This window comes from Canis lupus, chromosome 3, assembly GCF_048164855.1.
Source record: "Canis lupus baileyi chromosome 3, mCanLup2.hap1, whole genome shotgun sequence".
NCBI classification, from domain to species: Eukaryota; Metazoa; Chordata; class Mammalia; order Carnivora; family Canidae; genus Canis; species Canis lupus.
This window is the reverse complement of record NC_132840.1, coordinates 29,066,560-29,091,918: the sequence shown is the minus strand read 5'-3', so window position 1 is coordinate 29,091,918 and position 25,359 is coordinate 29,066,560. Positions and strand designations below refer to the sequence as shown.

General features: G+C 45.8%; 1 protein-coding gene across 15 annotated transcripts in view; it reads right to left on the bottom strand.

Moving 5' to 3' along the window:
• The window catches only part of NPHP4 (nephrocystin 4), a 129,984-nt gene that overhangs the window by 61,757 nt on the left and 42,868 nt on the right, over nt 1-25,359 (bottom strand). For 14 of the 15 annotated variants that reach the window (XR_012027987.1, XR_012027986.1, XM_072819907.1 and 11 more), the window contains 2 exons: nt 14,892-15,074; nt 8,536-8,674 (listed from right to left, as the gene is read on the bottom strand). Coding sequence is in view for 13 of the 15 variants with exons in the window: in XM_072819907.1 (XP_072676008.1) it covers nt 8,536-8,674; nt 14,892-15,074 (322 nt within the window). In the remaining 2 variants the exon portion in view is untranslated. The remainder of the gene's footprint in view (nt 1-8,535; nt 8,675-14,891; nt 15,075-25,359) is intronic. The other variant, XM_072819917.1, reaches the window with a different exon arrangement.

Genomic DNA, 25,359 nt, shown 5'->3' with positions numbered 1-25,359 from the left:
TAATAAAAACTTGAAGGTAGGGGATCCCTGGGTGGCTCAGCTATTTGGCACCTGCCTTCAGCCCAGGGTGTGATCCTGGAGCCCCGGGATCAAGTCCCACGTCGGGCTCCCTACATGGAGCCTGCTTCTCCCTCTGCCTGTGTCTCTGCTTCTCTCTCTCTCTCTCTCTCTCTCTCTCTCGATCTCTCATGAATAAATAAAAAACCTTAAAAAAAAGAAACTCGAAGGTGGTGAAAACGAGCTAAGGAAACCCCACTGAGCTGGGAGAAGGAGTGGAGGGTCAGCAGGTGCCATCCCCCACCGGGTCCCATCTGGGTACCAGCAGGGACCCAGAACCAATGAGAAGCCGCCACATGGAGTTCTCTTTTCCTCACGAACTCCTGTTCAAAACCATCCCTTCCAGCCTCCTCCTTCCCTCTATCCCCTCTATTAGTGGACCCTTGCTCTCTGGTCTCTCAACTGGCCTATTGGTTCACCATGGTCTGCACATCTCCTTTTTTTTTTTTAATTTTTATTTATTTATGATAGTCACAGAGAGAGAGAGAGAGAGAGAGAGGCAGAGACATAGGCAGAGGGAGAAGCAGGCTCCATGCACCGGGAGCCTGACGTGGGATTTGATCCTGGGTCTCCAGGATCACGCCCTGGGCCAAAGGCAGGCGCTAAACCACTGCGCCACCCAGGGATCCCTCCACATCTCCTTTTGTAATTCCTCTGCCGTTCTGGAATAAACCAAGTTGCTACTCAATAACTTCGTTGTTTTCAAGGTTGGCATGATCAGAAAATCCTTCCCAAAGGCACTGAGTTCCTGATGGTTTTATAGACAAGTTTTACCAAACCTTCAAGAAACAAGTCTTGCCTTTTGTTGAAATTATTTTAAAGCCCAGAAAAAGAGAGAAAGCATCCTAACTCACTGTGATGATTAATTTTTTTTAAGATTTTATTTATTTATTCATGAGAAACACAGGGAGAGAGGCAGAGACACAGGCAGAGGGAGAAGCAGGCTCCATGCAGGCAGCCCAACGTGGGACTCGATCCCAGGTCTCCAGGATCAGGCCCTGGGCTGAAGGCGGCACTAAACCACTGATGATTAATTTTATGTGTCAGGTAGACTAGATGAATCACAGGGGCCCAGACAGGTGGCCAACCATCATTCTGAGCGTGTCTGTGAAGATGATTCCAGATGAAATTCCTATTTGAATACTCCCCCTGAGTGACGCGCTCTGCCCCCCCCAACCCTGCCCCCGTGTGGGTGGGCATCATCTCATGTGTTGAGGGCTTGAGGAACACCAGAGGGGAGGAAGGAAGAACTGGGCGTTCCTGCCTGTCAATGGGGGATGCACATCTCCTTCCCTCCATGCTCCTGCTCCGCAGGCCTTCAGACCCAGACTGGAACCTGCATGGTGGCTTTCCCCCACTCTCAGGCCTCTGGATTTGGACTAATTCCCCAGCAGCTTTCCTGGGCCTCTTCTCAGCCTCCACTGATGGTGTGAGCCAATTTCTTATAATAAATCTCTTCCTACATGGATGGCCCACTGGTTCTGTTTCTCTAGAGAGCCCTAGCTACGCACTCATTTTGCAAAACGAGCACTCCAAATACCAAAGCCTGATAAAGACATGACAAAACAGAAAGCTATAGATGAGCGATCTGCAGGTGATGGCCCACTCATCAAATTCCACCCACAACCTGTGTTTGTGAGTAAGCTTTTATTGTAACACAGCCAAGCTCATTCATATGGTTTCCACTACACAGCACTGGAGATGAGGAGCTACAACAGGGCATCCGGCCCACAAAGCCTAAAATATTTACTATCTGGCCTTAAAGTCAGCTGACCTCTGCCACAGATGCAGCTCAATTATGGAGATGAGACAGAAATCCTGAACACAGGTTAATCAAATCAAGACAGACATGATTATAAAGCTTCCTAAAAGTCATTCCCTCTGTTTCTTTTCTTAAACAGACTTTATTTTTAGGGCAGTTTTATTATATTCATAGCAATATTGAACAGAAAGTACAGAGAATTCCCATGTACTCCCTGCCCCAGATATGCATGGCTTCCCCAGTATCTACATCCCGCACCAGGGTGCTACACTATTCTTTTTGCTACCTAAAATATTTGGTAGTTTTTTATTGTCTCTTTTTAAAATCAATCTTTTAGGTGCCTGGGTGGCTCAGTCAGTTAAGCATCTATCTGCCTTCCACTCGGGTGATGGTCCCAGGGTCCTGGGATCAAATCCCACATCAGGCTCCCTGCTCAGGGGAGAGTGTGCTTCTCCCTCTGCTCGCTGCTCCCCATGCTGGTGGGTATACATGCTCTCTCTCTCTCTCTCTCTAATAAATAAAATCAAAATTAACTAATAAATTAAATTAAAGCATAAGCTCTGTGAGAACAGGAGCCTAAAAAGTACCTGGCACATCACAGAGTCCCAGTAAGGATTTGCAGAATGGATGAGGGAGGGAGGAGAGAAAGAGAGCCACTAAGCAAACCCTATCTTAGTAAGTGTTGCCTTAATTTCTGGCTAATGTAAAATGATAGAAACAAACAAAAATAATGGTAGAAACAGAGTTAACACTGAATGTGCGGGGCCCAATGAGGACCCACTTCCCTGGATGGTGTCATGGGCACTGGTATGTGTCCACTGAAGACTCTGGGGTCAAACTCTCCATGGAGATGTGCTGCATTTGCACCTGCCCTGGGGACCATCTTGTTTCACTGGGCCAACGGCTAAAAGGGGAATGAGCAGGTGGCACTGCCCAGCGATGGTGCCAGCCAGAGATGACAGCGGCAGCCGTGAAGCGTGCCCAGTGCCAGGCCATCCTGAGCGCATCCACAGATGTTTGCCCACTCAATCCTCCCTACAACCTCTGGTGGACCATGTCTGTGTTTCTTTCCAGTTGTTTCCTTCTTACTGATCTGCAGGAGCTCTTCCTATAATATTGCTTCTTTCTGATATTCTAATTCCTTCAATTAACTTCTCATGGTTGTAGGCACTGTAACTGTCTTTCAATTTAAGGTTTGTCTATCGACTTGTTTGTGGAGTTTTCTCTCTTACAAAAGTTTTATATTTTAATATAATCCTATTTCTTAGTCTTCTTTGTTTATGCATTGTCTAGCTTGTTTAAGAAAGCTTTCCTAGGTGGCTCAGTCAGCTGAGTGTCTGACTTTTGGTTTCAACTCAGGTCATGATCTCGGGGTTGAGATCCAGTCCCAAGCAGGGCTCAGTGCTCAGTGGGGAGTCTGCTTGTCTCTCTCCCTCTGCCCTCCCTGGATCATGCAAATGTGCTCTCTCACTCTCTCTCTCTAAAATAAATAAATAAAATATTTAAAAAGAAGAAAGAAAGAAAGAAAGAAAGAAAGAAAGAAAGAAAGAAAGAAAGAAAGAAAGAAAGAAAGAAAGAAAGAAAGGAAAGAAAGAAAGAAAAAGAAAAGAAAGCTTTCCTAACCCCAAAGTCACAAAAATATCCTCTAATTTTTTTTCGAAGGCTTTTCAAGTTTTATTCTTTCCTATTCAGTTCTTTGTTGCATCCCATTTTACAGCTGAAAAAATTGAGGAAGAGAGACAGTCAGCAAGGGGTCCGGGGTCATCCAATTAGCACACATGCACCAGTCAATGACACATGCAACTGTTCTCAAAGTTACTGAAAGCCGCCACGTTGTACACTTCCTTCCAGAACTTGTCCTCACTCCTCACATGGTCTTGAAGATTCACCCCTGAGGACATGTAAAGACCTTCTTGGTTCATTCTGACTGCTATACGGCATCTGGTCATACAAACATACCAGCTCGTTTATCCACCCCCAGGGGGAGGAGTGAGCAGGCCACCATGTACCCAGGAACCAGCTGCTCTCAACAACAGGTGTCTAGAAACAGCACTTCTGAGTAGCAGGGTATGAACTAAATATTATGAAATTGCTCTTCAAAGCAGCTGTCCATATAGCGTTCCTGCTTGCGTGGTAAGACCCTTCTTCCCCATGAGCATCCTCATGAACCTTGTATATGAGGCAGCTACATTTCTCCAGTTGTGAAGTATGAGATGATTCCTCATTTTATTGTGCATTTCTCTGATCACGACTGATACTGAGCCCTGTCTCATGCTTACGGGCCCCTCTGGCTTCTTCCATAGAAATCCCCTATTCATGTGTTTTGCCCATTTTTCTTTCCTGTTACCGTTATTTCTTATTGATTTGGAACAGCTATTTCTGTAACCTTTCTTCTTTCTAATCTTCTAATTCTAGAGTTTTCTAAAATTTCTAAAGTTTTATTTCATAATCCACCTACAATTTATTTTTGCACAAGATATGAAATTAGGATCTAATTTTATATGTTCCTTATGGATAAGCATTCCTGCACTGTTAAGTGACTGGTCCATCCCTATTCCTGGTGGTAAGCAGAACGATGTTTCCTACCCCAGAAATACCCACATCCTAACCCCCAGAGCCTGGCAATGTGATGTTGCACTGCCGGTAATCATGGCTGCTGATCGGAGAGACCATCCTAGATGTTTGGGTGGGCCCAATGCTATCACAGCAGTCATAGCGGTCCTGGTAAGTGCCAGGGAGCCAGGAGGATCAGAGTCAGAGGGAGATTTGGAAACTGCACTGCTGACTTCGAAGAGAAGAGAATGAGCCAAAGGCTACTAGAGGCTGGAAAGGCAAGGAGGTGGAGCCTGCCCTGGAGTCTCCGGAAGGAACCAGCCCCACCAAAACCTCTACCTTAGCCTGTGAGACCCCTTTTGGACTTCTGACCTCCAGAACTGTGGGACAGCAAGCTCATGCTATTTTAAGCCATTTTACATTTATGGTAATTTGTTACAACAATAAGAGTAAAGTAATACACTTATCTATAATGTGTCCAGTCATCACACTCTGTCTTCTTATCTGTCCATTTCTGCCCCGATGCCACACTGTTCTAGTTACTATAACTATAAATCTGCCAATTAGGAAAACTGAAGCCTCTTTTCTACTTCAAAATTGCCTTGGCTATTCTTGACCATGTAATTTTTTAATTAAAAAAAAAAAAGAATCTATTTCAAAGTAAAATAAATGCAGTGCACGAGGGACTACACTGCAGCATAGAGCATGAGCCCAACTCAGAAGTCATGAAAACACACAACATAGCTGGTGAATCACAGTAGCACAGAGCAGCCAGGAAAACTTTCAAAACCACTAGACCATCAGGCCTGGGTGGAGGATCTCAGCAGCCCACCGACATCAGGCAAAGACATCTGTCTCCCACCAACGTAGAGTAAGCAAATAGGGACCAGACTGACCGCCCCATGAAACAAATTTTTTTAAAGGGACAAAATATATGAAACAACTGGCCTCAAGACATTAGAATTCAGGCAACAAAGGACAGTGATCCTCAGGGACAGGAAACAAAAGAAGTGGGCCCTGAAACCGCCCCAACTCTCAGCAGCTAATGAGTCTGTGGGCCACAGTACAGGGAGACGGGGCACCAGGGGCCCCCAGTGGAGAAAACAGAGCTGAATGTCCAAGAAGACCGAGGAAGCTCCCATTTGCAGGGCCAAGTGCCAGACAAGACAAGGTGCACAGAAAGAGAGCTCTGGTCATTTACAGAGGCTCCCCTCTAGAATTCAGTAGGTGACTGGTCAGGAAAGTACCCAATGCTGGGGCCAGAGCCATTGGAACAGTCCCCAGTGCTTACATGGGGCAGAAATAGACTTACTGCACAGACAGGCCAAACTGGCAAACCTCATAATTCAGGAGATGTCAGGCAGAGCACACAAAGGGGTCTTGTCGTGGGGAATAATTAGCCCTGGACTAAAAGCTGGTCTGGTCCCACCTAACAACCCTTAAGGGCAAGAGCCCAAAGGATCAAACTGTTTCCAAAGCTCAAGAGTATTCATCAAATACAAACCTATTTAGCACTCTCAATCAAAGAAAATTCACAATATCTGCAATCCAATAAAAAATACTGATGGCAGATAAACAGGAAAATACAACCCAAATTAGGATAAAATGACTCAATCAAAACTGAGCCAGAATTGGGGCACCTGGTTGGCTCAGTTAAGTGTCTGACTCTTGATTTTGGTTCAGGTCATGATCTCAGGGTCCTGGGATTGAGTTCCAAGTCGGGCTCCCTGCTCAGCGGAGGGTCTGCTTCTCTCTCTCTCCCTCTGCCCACCGCCTACTTATGGGTGCACTGCACACTCCTATTCTCTCCCTCTCAAATAAATAAAATCTTTTTAAAATAACTTAAAAATAAAATAAAAATAAAAATAAATTAACATAATTCTGGGAAGCAGAGCAAGCAGCAGACTGGGTTTAAAGCCCAGATCTGCTCACAACAGTCAAGGCAATTGGGAAAATGAGACCCAAGCCTGCAGACCGCAGAGCCACAGCGGGTACAGCCGGTGTTCGCCCCAAGCAGCCAAGTGATAAGGCAATTCCATCATTGTTTAGAATTAATTTGATTAGAAGGTCTTCAAACAAACCAGCTGCTTGCTTCCAGCACCACAGCGGCACCATAAACTAACCCTTGAAAACTCCTTTCCAGGAAAAGTCAGTATATCTTCCCCATAAAAGCTACCTGTACAGGCATGTCCCCCAAGGACATGATCTATTCTGGCATTTCCACAGACACAGGTGAACTACACATACTACATTTCACTAGTGTCCTTTTTGAGTAGCTTAATCCAAAATATTTAATCATAACATTTACCTATTTTTGTAATCTGGAATACTATCTTTCATATTTACCTTTCTCAGAGCTTACTATTTGTTGTATTTTTATTTTTATTTTTTTAAAGATTTTATTTATTTATTTATTTATTTCAGAAAGAGAGAGAGCAAAAGCAGGGTGAGGGGCAGGGGGAGAAGCAGACGCCCCACTGAGCAGAAAGCCCAATGAGGGGCTCAATCCCAGGACCTGGGATTATGCTCTGACTCAAAGGCAGATGCTTAACCGACTGAGCTGCCTAGGTACCCCTTGTTTTATTTTTTAAATGTAACTAAGAATATATGTCAAGGAAGAAGAGACGCTAGATTTACAGGAGAGAATGAGTGGGAAATAAATTGTACCCTTTGTTTAGTATTTTTAAGCGATATGTTCTATGCCTTCAATGCATTCGACTTTATTAAGTAAAACTGGAAACACTCTAAACAAACCCTGAGAGAAAATCCATGTCTTCCGCCCACCACTGCAGGGACTCCATCAGATATCCTGGCAACAGCCTCGGGGCTGTGGTGCTGGACGTTTTCAGGGCTACACTGGTAAGAGTGGTTATTAGCGGACACACTGGTGGTAAACAGCAATCCCAAGAGCAATGTGACAAGCACAATATTCAAAAATTGAAAGATCAAAACAACTAAAACCATCAAATGCACTGCCTTTTTGAGAAGAAGGAAAATACTCAATGATGTGGTTTGTCCCAAAGCTACGGATTGTTTGGCACCTGAATATGTTCCGATACCTCAGAAAACCTTGGAAGATCATGAAGACAGTGGCCAGCATGTCCAGGTCCAGGCCAAAGAACTAAGGGGACTGCTTCCACCAACAGTAAATTAAATTCAACAATACCACCTTCCATTAACTAGATTCTCAACTCAGAAAAAATCAGTCCCAAATGAGTCCCAGACCCACTAGTGCCTCCGCTCCAGCAGCCAGGACCTCAGTAAGTCCTCCCTGGGGACAGAGAAGCACCCATGGGGAAGATGGATAGGATTAAGCTCCCCACTGTGGGCTTATACATTAGTTCAGTCCCTACCTTTCTAACTTTCTAAGAGACTAACTTCCTATATCTAGAACATTCTTCCAGCTGGAGCAGTCTCTAGAAGCCTCAGGTGCCTGAGGCTCAGTGCCCTGCCAAGTGAACTTCACCAACACCCCTCTGACATCAGCCCTGCAGGGACCTGACCCATGGGCTTCTCAGTCAGATGCTGGCACAGGGGTCCTTAGGGGTCCTTATGGTCCTTAGGGGTGGTGAGGCAGAAGCCAAGAGGCCCTGACCAGCAGGTGCTAGGCCAGTCAGACACAAGGCTGACAGCAACGTTCGCTGCTCCGCCACCTGCACACATGCAGACACATCACTGCCCCCAGGAAGATGTTGCTCTGAGGGTAGCCCTCACTCTCCCCAAAGTCGCCAGCTGAGATCAGACACCCCATTCTTGGAATGCTTCAAGGGAGTAAAAAGCACCTTTTCTAAACAACAAATGTACAGCACGTTAACAACAACACCCAGAGATGGCAGCCCATGGCTCTCGGTCAAACTCTTACTCTCAACGCTGCGTCTATAGGACTCCCATGCCAAGTGCCCATTAGGTGTCACTGGCAGAGCCTTCCACAAGCCTCTAGTCAGGGGGCTGCAAGACACAGGTGACAACACACTTGGCCACCCTCTGTCACTGTCCAATTCTACATCCCCGTATTAAGCAAAAGCTCAACCAACTGACTCCAATTAAAGCAATCTGTAGCAATTATCTGATAATTGTTATTGTACTGGACTAAGTATTTTTCCTTAAGAACAGATGGAAGTCATGCTATGTGCTCAAAAAGTCAGTTCTCTGCAAACACTTACTTGCAGGAGATGTGGGTGGCTTCCTGGAGGGCTGCCGCTCCGCCTCAGGGCTGTGGACCAGCCCCGTGGGTGTGTCCAGGTGTCCCTCAGGGCTCAGCGAGAAGTGGAACTGGACAGTCCCTGACTCCACTTGCTGCACCTACAATCAAAACAAGAACAATGGCAGCTGCCTCCTTTCATCGGTGCCCTTCTATTACAATGCAACCAGCCCCAAAGTCTACATAAAACCAGGGATTCCTGAAGCCCCGTGTTCTCAGATCATAATCAAGTCACTTTCTGAGCAGAAACAATCAGCCGTGGCATTGAAATCCCAGAAGACCACATTAGCACAGAATGGCTCTTACTCAAGGAGAAATTACATTTCCCCAGTTTTGCACGTTTTTAAACAAACCTATGCAAAACTGACCTTTTAAATGTTGGTATGTAGTTCTGTTCAACACATGTACTCACTACCGGAGTTGGGGTGCAGCGTGGCTCCATCACCCAAACAATCCCTCGTGTTGCCCCAGTCTGACTCCCCCAACCCCCTGTTTCTGAGCTGCTCCTGTCATGGCAGCCTCGGCTCTCCAGAATGCCACAGACACGGAACCCAAGGATATATAATTAAGCCTAGCTTCTTACACTCCACATAATGCTGATGAGACTCATCCCAGTAAGTAGTACGTATCAATAGTTGGTTCCTTTTCCTGCTGAGCAGTATTCTATGGTACCATGTGCATGGTTTATTCATCCATTTAAGCACATTTAGGCTCCTTTCAGTTTGGGTGGTTACAAACACCGGGGTACATGTGTCCATGTGAACCTAAGTCTTCATATCTCTAGGAACAGGATTGCTGGGTCACGTGGTACGTGTATATTTAATCCTATAGGACACCATGGTTTACTTCTAGAGTACTCTGCTCCCAATTTATATGCCAATCCCGCAGCAACAGCACCTTACAGTGGTTGTCGCAGCTCTACTCCAAGTGTCACACTGTGGGGAAGGATTCCTCCAACATCACTGCTATCGTCACAGTTCTTTGGACTCTTCTAATTCCTGGGACTTTCTGTATAAATTTTAGGATCAGTTTCTCTACATGTAGACCAAAAAAAAAAAAAATCCTACTGGAATTTTGAATAAAATTACATTATCTGTACATGAATTAGGGGAGAATTTCTATCTTCAACACACTGAATATTCCCATGCATAAAGATGCTGTGTCTCTCCATTTACTTAGAGTCCTCTGTGATCTCACCCAAGAGTAACCACACGAGAACTGTGACATGCACCAAAGGGAATATGCTACAGTTCACAACAGACAGATCCTGTACACACTGTGTTAGATTTATCTTACTGTGGGAAGGCCTTGATAAGTAATACTGTTTTTTTTTTATTTTGTTCATCAACTGCCCTTTCTTAATATACAGAAAAGATTGATTTTTCTATCTTGATCTCCTATTGTGTCTTGCAACCTCAATAAAGTCACTAATTCATTCTAGCAGGTTTTTGTAGATCCCTTGGGATTTTCCACACAATCATGCTGCCTGCAAGTAAGTACAGTTCTGTTTCTCTCTTTCCAATCTATGTGTCTTTTATTTTGTCTTCTTGCCTTAACGCCCTGGCTAGGACTTTGAGTATGATGCTGAACACTGAGTGCACATCCCTCACTTATTCCTGATCTTGGGGCGGGGGGGCACCCAAACTCTTACCACTCCATAGGCTGCTCACTGATGGGTTTGTGTGGATGCCCCCCAAGCAGGAAGAGGGACTGCTCTTCTACTGTTAGTATGCTCACAGTTTTTATCATAAGTCAGTGTTAAATAAATCTTATCAAATGCCTTTCATGTGTCATACAGTTCATCTCCCTTAGGCTATTACTATGGTGAATTATATTTATTGATTTCTTGCATTTCTGGGATAAACCCCCACTTGGTCATGGCCTAGTCTTCCTTCCACATTGTTGGGTTCTATTTGCTAGCATTTTGTTGGTTGTTTTGCAACTGTGTCCATGAAGGACACATGTCCATGGTCTTCTTATGCTGTCTCTGGTTTTATTATCAGGGCAGCACAAGCCTCATTACATGAATTAGGAGATGTTCCCATCCTTCTATTTCCTGGGGGAGACCGTATTAAACTACTCTTCTGTCTCTTCCTTAAGTCATTCTGTAGAATTCACAGTGAATAGGCCTGGATGTTCTCAACAGTGTTTTAGTCATGAATTCAGTTTCTATAATGGTCATAGGACTACTCAGGTTGTCTACATCATCCTGAGTGAGTTTTGATCATTTCTGATTTAAGATAAACTGATCCATTTCATCGAAATTGCCAAGTTTACAGGCACAGAATTGCTCACAGTGTTCCTTTGCTGTCTGTTTGATGCCTGTGGGGCCAGTAGTGCTGGTCCTTCTTCCATTCCTAACATCAGCAGTTTGAGTCCTCCTCTCCTGTTGTCGTTCTTGCTAGACATTTATCAATTTTATTGATCTTTCCAAAGCCTCAGTTTTTGGTTTCATTGATTTCCTCTGTTTTCGTTCTCTATTTGTTCTGTTCTGTTTCTTCTGCTGGATTTAGGGTTATTTTGTTCTTCTTTTTTTTAATTTTATTTATTTATTCATGAGAGACACAAAGAGAGAGAGGCAGAGACACAGGCAGGGGGAGAAGCGGGCTCCATGCGGGCAGCCCGATGTGGGACTTGATCCCAGGACTCCAGGATCATGCCCTGAGCTGAAGGCAGACCCTTAACTGCTGAGCCACCCAGGCGTCCCTGTTTCTCTTTCTCAAGCTCCTAAAAGTAGAAGATAAGATTACTGAATGAAGACCATTCTTCTGTTCCAACACAAGCCCTTAATGCTATCAATTTCCCTGGAAGCACATGTCAAGTGCATCCTCCACCTTTTGATGTATTTTCATTTTTGTTCAGTCCAAAACATCCTCTATTTCCTCCTGAGTCTTCCTCTTTGATCTATGGGTTATTTAGAAATGTATTATTTACTTTTCAAATGCCTATACTTTTTAATCTTATCTTTGCTACCGACTTCTGGTTAAATTCTGTTATGACCGAAAAATGTACCCTATATAATTCCAATTCTTTAGAAATCATGAAGATTTGTTTTATGGCCCAGGATGTGGTCTGGCTGAGTGTTCCCTGTGCCCTAGAAAAGACTATGTGTTCTGCTGCTGTTGGGTGCAGAGTTCTGTAGACGTCATGTTGATCCAGACGGTTCATGATGTCCTTTAGCTGTTTCATGTCCTCAGTGATTTTCTCTATGTTCCCTGGTTTACTTAGAGCGATGTTAAAGTCTCCAACTATAACTATGAGTTTGTCTATTTGTCCTTTAACTTCTAGTAATTAGTTTTTTTGCTTTATGTATTTTGAAGCTCTGCCTATACTGGATGCACACACCTTTAGGACTGCTATGTCTTCTTGGTTAATTGACTTTTTTATCATATGTCATATCCTTCTTAATTCCTGAAAATTTCCTTTGCTCCAAAGTCCACTCTGTCTGGTGTTGATACAGCCACTCCTGTTTTCTTTTGGTTTTTGTTTTCGTTTTTTTTTAAAGATTTATTTATTCATGAGAGACACACACACAGAGAGAGAGGCAGAGACACAGGCAGAGGGAGAAGCAGACTCCATGCAGGAAGCCCGATGTGGGACTCAATCCCGGGGCTCCAGGATCACACCCTGGGTCAAAGGCAGCGCTAAACCGCTGAGCCACCCGGGCTGCCTTCCTGTTTTCTTTTGATTGGTGTTTACATTGAATGTTTTGGTGTCTGTTGAGTGTCTTTTCTCTGAAAGTTGAGATTTTCCTGCCTCTTTGCATCTCAATTATGTTTAGATTATATCACAGACATTTTGAATACTATGTTAGGAGACTGTGAGTCTCATTTAAATTCTGTGGAGAATGGTGATATTTTTGTTTCGTCACGAATCAGCTCAATGGGTTCAGGCCACAGTTTCCAACCAGCCTTCTATGCATTGTCAGCCCCTGTGCCATGCTTTTCAGATCCCTCCTGCATGTGATCCACCCAGGGAAACTCTGGAACGGGGCTGGAGGCCTAGCCACAGTCAGTTCTCAGGGTCTTTGGAACTGTAGTTCAGGGTCAGACTCAGGCAGCCTGAGGGTTAACCCAGCATTTCTTAATGTTATGGGATTGCTTTCCAAGCCTCTCCCTCTCCATAGCCTCCCCAAACCTGTCTGGGACTTTACAATCCTCCAGCCAGACCCCACTGCGCTGCACACTTCTGGGAACAAACAGTCCCTGAAGCCAAGACCCCTCAGGGGGAGGACAGAGTAGTTTCTTAAAAGAGCTCAGGAGTGCATCAAGCAAGTTCTCATTTATCATTATTGGAAGTCAATATATAATGTCTAAAGTTGATAAACCTAAGAAATAGCAGAAGCATAATATTTGGAAACAAAGTAAATATCATAAGTCAGAGCAAAGAGTTGAAAGTGGCTGCCTCTGGAGATAGAAATTTTTTTTAAAAGACAATTATTTGCTCAAAGGAAAAATACAGGAGTTAAGAAAGAAAACATAATCATAATGTACTACTTAGCTTCACAGTAACATCAAAATAATAACAGAAACCCCCAGATTTACGTAGCCAAAAATTATGGGATGTTTCTAATATTTATACTTTTCTCTGATTAGTATCTGCCAATTCCCCTTAACTGTAAGTTCACAGGATCGGGGATCTTTTTCCAAGGGTATAAGTGCTCAGTAAAAGTTCACTGAATGGGTAAGTAAGACACAGAATGACCTGGCATAGGGGCAGAGACAAGGTGCACCTCACTCAGGGGCATCTCTGCCCCTAAGCCTCCACACTACCTGCCCAGACATGGCACTGCTGTAGAAGACACAATGGGAAGAAGCAGAGGAGGAAGCAGAATTAAGTTTATGGCCAGTTTTAGTTCATTATTTTAATTAGTTATGTATTTTAGAATAGTGATCCTCGACTAGAGGCAATTTTGCCCTTGAGAGACATTTGGCAACGTCTGCAGACAACTCAGTCTATCATAGTTGGGGGCACGCTACTGGCATCCAGCAGACAGAGGCCAGGGCTGGTAACGAACATCCTCCAATGCACAGGACAACCCCCACAGCAAAGAATTATCTGGCCCAAAATGTCAGCAGTGCTGAGGGTGAGATAACCCAATTAGAAGTGATATTCCTTGTGAATAATGGCAGAATTTGATATATTTGTGTCCTCAAGATAGTCAAGCCTTCCATACTCATCCCCAATGCAGTTTACACACTCAGGGAGTGAAGGAGATGTAGTGGCATGACAAGGCTAAAGTTAAATAGAATAGATATATATTTAAATACATACACATATACATCCAGAGAGGGAAAGACAGAGGCAATGGCTCCAGGATCTCTCACGGCAGTTTTATAATAAGGGCTCAGACTAGTCCATGGGGGAAGGCAGCAAAATGTGCTCCCATAATGAGATATCCTTATAAGAAGGGAAGCTGCACAATCAGCTGTTCCTGATCCAGGTCCCTAAAGCATCACCCACATCATAAATAACATTGAAAATAACATTTGTGGCGAGAGTCAGCACACGGATGATGCATGGAATACCAGGGATGGTCCTTTCACCTGAGAAAAATGAGACAACTGAGCTGTAGACGGCTCCCAGCCACACTGCTGAAACAGCAGAGTGTGGTACAGGAGTGCAACTGGGAGAACCAAGCACCCTTGCGTGACACTGGCGTCAGGATGGGCCAGCCAGAGCAGTGCTTTCCTGCGCGGGGTACCTGCAGCTCCCTGGCAGGTGACCCCTCACTCACACTTCAACTGGCCCTGCCACCGTTTACCGGTCTTCTCCACCGGGGTTTTGGAGATAGCTTCATTCCAAACATGGATTTTAAAAGCTCCTGCTGTGGCCCGCCCTCCATGCAAAGCTGGAAGGAGCCAAGGGCCAGTGGGCAAGAGTAACAAGTCACAGAGATGCACCGGGCTCAACACCAACTGCCAGGCACTGACCACAACCCTGGTACCACCAAAGCTCATTCTCCATAGCAAAAGGTTCCAAGAGTCCTTTTTGAAAAGACACATATAGCACAGAAGCAGATGCTGTTTGCACAGTGCATACAAATAAAAGCCACAGGCCCCACAGGCCACCTTGTTGAGACTTATGTGTGAATGGGGATGTCCTAAGCCCCGAGATAAAACCTGCCTCAGTGAGTTCACAGCCAACTATGACTCAGCAATCATGCTTGTCCTTTAAGGGCACGTCCATGACATGAAAAAAATTCTGTTCATCACATATCCACAAACATATCTGTCAACTTCTGGTTTTGAAAATGTGTGAACTTGCTGGAAGCTCACAGGCAAAGATTCATACTTATAAAGTATCTGAACAACTTACCTCTTCAGAGCTCATGCTGGCAGGGGTTACTTTATAGACCAAACAGTGTGAGGGGTTGGGCCGGATCCCACCCTGCAGAGGTAAGATCACCTTCCCAGAGCCGGATTCCAGCAAGGGGTTCCAAACAGCCCAGCGAACTATGTGCATACACGCCACACTGGACAAAGAGGTGACCGAGGCTGCCTAAGAAGGGAAATGAGGCACATTGGTACATGACTTACCACCAAACCCACCGTGACTTACCACCAAACCAACCCTGCAAACGTCACTAGGGAGCAGTGCAGCCAAGCAGGGATCACACAGAAGGAACCAGACCAGGAGGAGGGCAACATGGAAGCTTGGGGCAGGGGGCAGGGAAGCAGCATCCAACCTAACCAGTACCCTTTCCTATACTGATCTTTCTTCTGGCTCAAGGAAGTAGCAGCTTTTCTTTTAAAGACCAACACCATCCTTCTGATCCCTCCTGTTCCCCCGAGGCTCTTGTGCAGATCTATAAGCATGCTGTATCTTGACTACATCTGCCCACATCCATTAGGAAAATACTAGGAATGACACTTGGTGTTAGTGACAGGAAACTGGAAAATAATGAAGAATGCCCATGGAAGTTCAATTTGGTATTATTTGCACACATTTTCTCCAACCACCTTTTGCTCATAATGAATGGTACATTTCATATACGTGACTCTCCATGGATCTGGGAAGTTGGCCAGGTCCAATTTTCTGCACCGTCCCTTCTTCCGCCTTCTCTATCACTGACCAAGTGAAAGCAATGAGGACACTAAGGAAACCGGTTTCAGGGCTCAACTCAGCAGTTTTAATGGCACCACCTTCATCCATTCACCCAGAAAGAATTAAGAATAAAGTCACACTCCAGGCCTGGAACCCGTGCTCAGCTGGGCAGTGAGACTTGCGATTGCCGCCTTGGGGGAGGCAACATCAGAGACCCCAGCTCTGACTGACAGATGCCGCAGGTTCCTTGGGAGGCAGCACGTCAGGACCCCAGGAAGAGGCCATGGGGCACTTGGCAAGAGTCCAGGCAGGTGTTTTCCAGCTTCAGAGCACAGCTGTCCTGACCAGAGTCACATTGAAACTATCCAGCCCAAGGAGGCAGCAGCCACACCTGTCACCCTGACTCCCACCTCAGTGGTGATGTGGGAGGAGGAAAACCTGAAGGTGTAGGCAGTACTTGGAGCATGCACACAGCATTCCACCTCTTAATGCCCTCTTCACAGGTGGCAGACAGCTGTCTGTGCCCCTCTGGGATGAGGACAGCAAAGGAACTGGGTGACTCCGTGTGGTATCCAGGTGGCTGAGGGACCAAAGCCCTCTGATGCTCTAAACCACCAGCCACATCTGTGAACCCAGACAGCCCTCTCAATGGGGGCCACAGGCTAGGGAGGCTGGGCAGCCTACAAGGAGGGGGCCTCGAGCTCTTAGAAAGGTTGGAAGCCCATACCTCATCTGATGGTAAAGGACATCATCCCCAAGGAGAAGAGAGCTGTATCAGAAGCCACAGAGTAAGGCAAGACTCCAGCAGAGCTGCTAAGGCTCCCAACAGACCCCGCTCACTTGCTGGGCGTGGGTGAGCTGCCGTGCCATTGTGGCACGGACTTGTGGCATGGGCAGGACTGACTGAGCTTGAGTCCAAGGCAGACTGTGGCACACATACACAAAAGGACTCTGGCCAGAACCCAATGCAGATGGTTCAATGGTCAGCCAGGCCACACCCCAGCCGAGCATATCCATGAGAAGCATCCAACATGGAAAAGGAAGCACATTCATCTCACCCAAGTCAGACTATCCAGACTGTTCCTTAGTCAGGTAGTCTCCCAGCCTGCTGTATCCCTAGTCACATGGGGATAAATGTCCAGAGTCAGTGTGTGGTCTTGAATTAATCCCTTTCCTGAAGCCCCATTGCAAGTGGCCCAACCTCACTTCAGCAGGGCCTGTTCTCATTCTTTACTGGAGCCCAACTTCAGATCATAGGCTAGGCTCCCATCACATATGCCTGGGTCACAGGGGTAACCAGGTCCCTGCCAGTTCAATGACAAAAAACACCAATCCTGAAAGTACAAAGAACCAGCAAAGTAAGAAGCCTAAGCATATGTCTCTGCCACACTTCAAACGTGTCAAATACGTAGCCAATGCCTGCCGCTCTTCATCCCGTTAGCTGATGACAGTGACATAAAATGGTACTGAGCAACTGTGCAAAGTTGACTATAAACTCACTGCTCTTTAAAAACAAAATTACTATAAATGTATTGGCAAAACTGGACACTAAAAAACCATGTGATTCGACCATTTCTGGACTACTTTTATAAACAGCCATCTCCTATAAAATCCAGTTTATTACTGGATCAAAAATAAAATGGCACACCTGGGTGGCTCAGCGGTTAGGCATTTGCCTTCCAGCTCAGGGCATGATCCTGGAATCCCAGGATCAAGTCCCACATCGGGCTCCCTGCATGGAGCCTGCTTCTCTCTCTGCCTTTCTCTCTCTGTGTCTCTAATAAATAAATAAAATCTTTTTAAAATTTTTTAAATTTAAAAAAAATAATAAGATAAAGTATGTATCCAAGCATAACACATGCTATTCGTGCAAATCTTCTGGTTTAGTCTTTCAAATTAGGCGATTCTGATATGCAGTTTTCCAATTTCACAGTCCCTCTGGTTTCCTAGTTCTCAATCGATAATGGCTCTCCCCTACGCGGAGTACCTGTCAGTTATACACATACCCATTTCCCCTCACTTTCGTCTCTAACAGCTACAACAAGAAGAGATGGCTAGCGAGTCACTGATCACTCCTTTGCAAAGATTTCTGTGACAATTAGGACTTGTTGGCAATTTATCAGCCTGTGCCCTCTTCTGCCAGGCTGGGGTGACACCTGCAGGTGAGAACCTCCTCAATCTCACACACCTCGAATCCCCCCAGCTAGGTCCCTGGCTCTGAGCAGGTCAGGTGCATCCAAGCAGGTGGGCAGAAGAAAAGCAACTATTTAACTGGTCAACAAAACAAGGCTCTTCCTGTCAGTGAATCTAGTGGTTGAGATAAAATCAGTTGCTTTCTAACATCTTATCCGCCCAATTGGGTTTGGCTTCAAGAAAAGAAATACAAACTGAAAAGAGAAAAAAAATATTGACTTGTTCCCCATTTAGACTTTTATTTATAACACCACATAATATACAAGAGGCCAAAAGAGTACACCTGGGTTATATATAAAAAGCCAGGTTCTTCAGGAACAGAAGAACTGCACCAACAGTCACCAGGCAAAGCCCAAACAGACAAGGGACCCTGACCTCTGGGAATGCTGTAAACCAGGTTCCCTAGGGTGGGTGCCATGGTGGCTTCAAGAAGGCAAGTCCTCAGCCTAATCCCTGGACCCTTTGTGACCTGATTTGGACAAAGGGTCCACGTAAACGTAATTAAGTATTATGAGATTAGGAGACCTAGATTATCCAGGTAGGCCTCAAATCCAACGACAAGTGTCCTTAGAAAGCAGGATAGAGATTTGAGACAGAGGGAAGGCCCTGTGAATGAGAAGGCAGAAGCTGAAGCAACATGGCCATGAACAGAGGGAGGACAGCAGGCGCCAGAACCTGTTAGAGGCAGGAGGGACCCTCACTGGAGCCTCTGGAGGGAACCCCACCCTGTAGGCCCACTGCTTTCAGCCCCCATTTGCAGCTGATTGTCAATCTGTGGCCTCCAGAGCTGAGAGAATAAATGTGGATTGCTTTAAGACACATCCAGTTCATATCAATGAACAGCAGACACTCATGCACCACGACGAGGCACCGAAACCACAGTGGCATGCGGGATCTCCCCAGTAAGTGACCCTGGGCGGCAGGATGGCACCAACGCGCTGAGCATAAAGGTGAAAGTGGACACAATGAACCCCTGCAGGAACAGGATGGGCTCTCCTAGGACACCTCAAATCGAGACATAACAGACATCAAGGCAGGCAGATCTGCCTACAGGAAAAATGGTGCTGAGGTGGCCAAGACACCCTGGGCCAAGGCCCATGGGTGAAAACCCTGAGTTCCAGTGGGACACCACTTGCGGTGGGGTGGGGGGTGCCTCTGGGAGGTGACACAAATCCGATGAAAGTGTTGGGGGGTGTTTTTAGTGTCCTTGCAAGAAGGGGAGGAGGGGAGAGAGACCTCCCGCCTTCCACACACACACACCAACACACTCCTACACACCCCTACACACACACACCAGGGCAGCAGCTGCAAGGTGGGGCCCCACTGGGAACCCATCTGCGGCTCCAGCACCTGGAGGGATAGGAGTCTGACGTTCACATGGCATTTCCTTCGGCTGCCACAGCAGATAAAGACAAGGCCAAACACAGGGGTGTGGGTCAAAGGCAGACCGCAGAGCAGGAAGAGGTGTCACACACTGTCCCGAGGGAGAACAGGTACCCTCACTCACAAAAATCACCACAGAAAAACGGGTTAAAGAAGTGACCAGACAGACAACCCACAACCCGACTGCACATTCCACTTCACGAACTGTCCCTCACCATGAGGCCATTTCTCCCCTCCAAGTAGCAGAACCCAAAGTATGAGAGGCCACTCCTGCAAAGGATCATGCTCTTGCCCCTGGACCCAGCATCTCCTTGGGGCGCACGCGCACAGCCCTCAATCCAGCACACCCTTGGGGCACACACCCCTCGATCCCGCATGCCCTCAGGCGCATGCTCACACCCCTCAATCTAGCATGCCCTCAAGGTGCATGCCTACACCCCTTGATCCAGCTCACCCTCGGGGCACATGCTCACACCCCTCAATCCCGCACACCCTCAGGGTACAGGCTCACACTCCTCGATGTGGCATGCCCTCCGCGTGTGTGCCTACACCCCTCGATCCAGGACCTCCTCAGGGCGCACAGCCATACCCCTGGACCCAGCACCCCTCAGAGTGCATGCTCACACCTCTCAATCCAGCACACCCTTGGGGTGCATGCTCACACCCCTTGATCCCACATGCCCTCAAGGCACATGCTCACACCCCTCAATCTGGCACCCCCTCAGGGCACATGCTCACACCCCCTCAATCTGGCACCTCCTGGGGGCGCACCCTGGAGACACCCCAGAGCACAAGGTGAGCCAACACACAGACAGTTCCACCCACACCTGGTCCACCTATAGGCCCTGCAAATTGCTGAGCTATCCAACCACAGGAAATGCATGCACAAGCTGGGGGGCACAAGCAGAGTACATGCCGTTGGAAAAGGAGGAGACACACTCTGTGGCCAGCCCCGCCTGATGGCCAGGGCACCCCAAGAGTCACCCACGCACATGGCCACTTCCCTCCCTCACCCCAAGAAGCAGCCCAGGAGGGATGCACTGGGAGCAACAGCAGCGGCTGGCTCCAGAATGAACAGTGGAAGGGACACAGAGGAGCAATGCCCTTCTGAAACCAGCTTTGGGTAGAATTTTTACTGAAAAGCCTATCAGTGTCCTACATGTTCCGGAAGTGAAATGAAATCACTAGGATGGGAGGGAAATAACTCTGAACTAGAGCACAGATAAAAACAGGATGGTGAAAGACTCCTAACTCTGGGAAACAAACTAGGGGTGGTGGAAGGGGAGGTGGGCGAGGGGTGGGGGTGACTGGGTGACGGGCACTGAGGTGGGCACTTGACGGGCTGAGCACTGGGTGTTATTCTATATGTTGGCAAATTGAACACCAATAAAAAATAAATTTATAATAAAAACAGGATGGCCCACTGTGACCGAGTGAGCAGTGAGGCTACACCATTCGGGCCAGGCCTAGGGGCTCTGGACACTCTTCCCCTCCATCTGGGTGGCCAGAGCCCTGAACGGCTGGGAGGGCCATCTGGCAGCAGCAGTGTGGGTGAGGCAACCCTGCGCTGAGGCTGATGGTGCCCTGGGCTTCTCCCTGGGGAAGGAGGCTCGGAGAGCCTTGCCAGTCGGCTGGGATCGGCAAGAACTGGGTTTTTGTTTTGTTTTGTTTTGTTTAAGAACTGGGTTCTTAAGGTCAATCTGTGTACATGGCAAGTGCACATGTGTGTGCTCACATGTGTGCATATGCGCATATGTGTTTCTAGAGGTAAGTCTCCCAGCTCTGTCCACTGACATCAGATCTGGGAAACCAAAACACACCAGCACCCAGATCTGGATTCAAATACATCCCCTTTAAAAAGAACCAGGGTGGGAGCAGCCCAGGTGACGCAGCGGTTTGGCGCTGCCTTCAGCCCAGGGCCTGATCCTGGAGACCCTGGATCAAGTCCTGCGTCGGGCTCCCGGCATGGAGCCTGCTTCTCCCTCTGCCTGTGTCTCTGCCTCTCTCTCTCTCTCTCTCTGTCTCTTATGAATAAATAAAATCTTTAAAAAAAAAAAAAAAAAGAACCAGGGTTCATCAAAAACAAGGAAAGTCAGAAACTGTCACAGTCCAGAGGTGTGTGAGAAGACACGATGACTACATGATGCATGACATCCCAGGTGGGGTCCTAGAACAGAAGAGGACTTTAGGAAAGGAAATTCAAATAAAGCATGGACTTAGGTTGGTAACAATATATCGATACTGGTTCATTAGTTGTGACAAATGTACCATAGTAAGGAGGCTAATAAGAATGGAACTGGGGACAGGTATGTGGGATCTCTGTATTATCCACACAGTTTTTCTGTAAATCTAAAACTTTTCTGAAATAAAAAGTTTATTGAGAAAAGGCAGGAGTGGGGAGACCACAGCTCCCCACAGAAATGGCTGATGTCGAGGCTGGAATGGGGAAGCTGTGAGATGAGCCTGGGGCACCTTGTTCTACCAGAATGTAAGAAACTGCTCGGAAAACAGAACACCATGGAGGATGTCACAAGGACACAGCCTGAAGGGACTACGGACAACTCCAGGACAATCTGAGCACTAAAATAATCAGGAACAGTAGATTGGTTTTTTTAAAAGGTGTCCTTGAGTCCATCCCAATGTAGAGCTGGAAAGCCTCACTCAGAGGCAGCAAGGATGCCAACCCCGGCAGATGTCTGTGTGGCCTGAAGGGTCTCCCCACAAATTTCTTGTAAGGACAAAATCAGTTACTGTCCAGTGGGGACATCACATGACACCCGACTGGTGATCAAAACAGGCCAAAAAGGTGGGAGGGCTGCCACGCACATCTGATGTGGGACTCTGCGGGACACAGCCCACCCCACTGCAGTGTTCTAGCAGAGATGCAGAGGCTGACCCCATTGGGAGGAAGCATCACTAAATCCAACAGGGGAACATGTACTTTAAAACGTTTTTACCAAAATCTATAAAGAACTTATTAAATTCAACACCCAAAAAACAAAGAATCCAGTCAAGAAATGGGCAGAAGACAAGAACAGACATTTCTCCAAAGAAGACATACAAATGGCCAAAAGACACATGAAATCAGGGAAATACAGATCAAAACCACGAGATACCACCTCACACTGGTGAGAATGGCTAAAATTAACAAATCAGGAAACAACAGATGTTGGTAAGGACGTGGAGAAAGAGGAACCCTCTTACGCTGTTGGTGGGAATCCAGACTGGTTTAGCCATTCTGGAAAACAGCGTGGGGGTTGCTCAAAAAGTTAAAAACAGGGTTACCCTATAATCCAGCAACTGTACTGCCCTAGGTATTTACCCTAAGGATACAAACATTGTGTGGCCTGAAGGGGCACCTGGACCCGAATCTTTATAGCAGCCATGTCCATAATAGCCAACCAACAGAAAGAGCCCAGATGCCCATCGACAATGAATGGATAAAGAAGATGTGGTGTATATATAGAATGGAATACTAATCAGCCATCAAAAAATGAAATCTTACCATTTGCAATGACATGGATGGAACCAGAGGGTATTATGTTAGGTGAAATAAGTCAGTCAGAGAAAGACAATTATATGATTTCACTCATATGTGGAATTTAGGAAACAAAACAGGGGATCATAAGGGAAGGGAGGGAAAAATAAAATAAGATGAAATCAGAGGGGTAGACAAACCATAAAAGACTCTTAACTCTAAGAAACAAACTGAAGAACACTGGAGGGAAGGGGGGATAGGCATTAAGAAGGGCATGTGATGAAAAAAAAAAAAAAAGAAGGGCACGTGATGGAACGAGCACTGGGTATTATACATGCAACTGATGAATCCCTGAACTCTATCTGTAACACTAAAAAATAAATTAATTAAAAATAAAATGTTTCCAAAAGGAGGGAAAATGTCCTATAAAAATAAAATCAGTAAATCCAAAAAAAGGCTGAGGAGCTGCTCCAGATCAGAGGAGACCCTGAAGGCAGGAACCGTACCACCATGAGCCCTGCACTGGAGAGAAATGCCACCAAGGACACACCAGGTCGCTGGCAGGTCTGGATTACAGTGGAGATTATGGTCAGACTCAGTGCTGAGCCAGGCAGGCTGCTGTGTGTGCCCATGGAAGGGCATCTCAGCTCTGCAGAAATGCACACTGAAGCATGTGAAGTCAGGGGCTGTGACGTCTGTAAGTTACCCCCAAAGAGCTCACAAAAGATAATTGTATGGATCTGCACACACACGTACACATGCACAGAGGACAGGTGGGAGGAAGAAATACTGGCCAGAAGGTATGGATAAAGCAAGTGTGGCAGGTGCGAACATCTGAATCTGGGTTAAGAATAGACCAGTAGTCCTAGTAATTTTGTAACTGGTCTGTAAGTTTAAAATCATGTCTAAATAAAAAGTTTTTAAAGAAATTATGCAATATCTACTATGCCTTTTCTTTTTCCAAGAACTATGTTAATATGAAAAGGCAAGTGACAGACCATGGAAAATATTCACAATCTATATATCTGATGCAAGATTTATAGCAAAAATATATAAAGGAAATTCCCATCTATCCAATAATAAAAAGACACACAATCCAAAACATGGACTGGCCACTTCATGAAGGAAGAATAGGAATGGCCAACAAACATGGGAACATATATTCTTGCCTGGTCATTAAGGAAAAGCAAATTAAGACCACATTCACACCCACTAGAAAGACTGAAGTCAAAAAATAGAAACCAAAAGCTGGTGAGGATACGGAGAAACTGTAAGCTTCAAACAGTGCTGGTGCAAGCACCTTGGGAAAATATTTAACATGTATTTACCTAGGACCCAGAACATGGTTCCATAGCACTCAATAACAAGAAATGAAAATGTATGTCCACAAAGACTTGCCCAAGAATGCTGAAAGCAGCTTTATTTATTAGCTGGAAAAGCCTACCAATGGTAAAATGAAAAAACAAATTTGCAACCCACATTATCTGATAAGAGATTAACATCCAGGGACACCTGGATGGCTCAGTGGTTGAACATCTGCCTTTGGCTCAGGTCATGATCCTGGGGTCCTGGGATTGAATCCCATATCACACTTACTGCGGAGAGCCTGCTTCTCTGTCTGCCCATGTCTCTGTGTCTCTCATATATAAATAAAATATTAAAAAAAAATTAACATCCAGAACACAGAGAGAACTTCCTAAGCCTGCAACAAAACAACAAACCACCTGATTCAAAACCAGGCAAAGGACTCAAACAGACATATCTCCTATGAAGATACAGGCCAACAAGCATGCAAAAAGATGCTCAGCATCATTGACCATCAGGGAAATGCAAATCAAAACCACAGGGAAACCCCACCTCACACCCATTCACTGACTATTATCAAAAAACAAACAAACAAACAATGAGTGATGGCAAGAACGTGGAGACACCAGAACCCTGGTGTACTATCGGTAGGAACACAAAATGGCACGGCTGTGGTGGAAAACAGTGTGGGGGTTCCTCAAAAAAATTAAAAATAGAATCACCACATGATTCAATAATTCTTCTGGTATATACCCCAAAGAACTGAAAGTAGGATCTCGAAGGGATATGTGTATACACATGTTCATGTTAACATTATTCACAATGTTTGAAATGTGGAAGCCACCCAAATCCATCAATCGATGACTAAATGAGCAAAACGCAGCATATCCATTCCTCAGTCATAAGAAGGAAGGAAATTCCTAAAATGCAACAACGTGGATGGGCCATGAGCACACAATTCTGAGTGAAAGAAACCAGCCACAAAAGGACAAATACTATATGATTCCACATACATGAGGTCCTTAGAGTTGTCATAACCATAAAGCTGTCAAATATACGGTGGGAGCCAGGGGCTGGGGGTGAGGAATGAGGAGTCAGTGCTTCATGGGGCCAGAGTTCCAGATTCACATGATGTGAATTCTGGGGACAGACGGTGGTGACAGCTGCGTAACAAATGTAAATGTCCTTGAAGCCACCAAATTGCACACCTAAAAATAGTTAAGATGGTAAACTTTGTGTTATGTGTATTTTTACAAGAAAAAAGAGACATGAAAAAAAAAAACAAAGGTAAGTCAGAATGCCACTAATCTATACACTTTAAAATTATTCTAGGCCTTGTGGGTTTCTTAGTAAAATAAACTACAGTTGAAAAAGATAAAC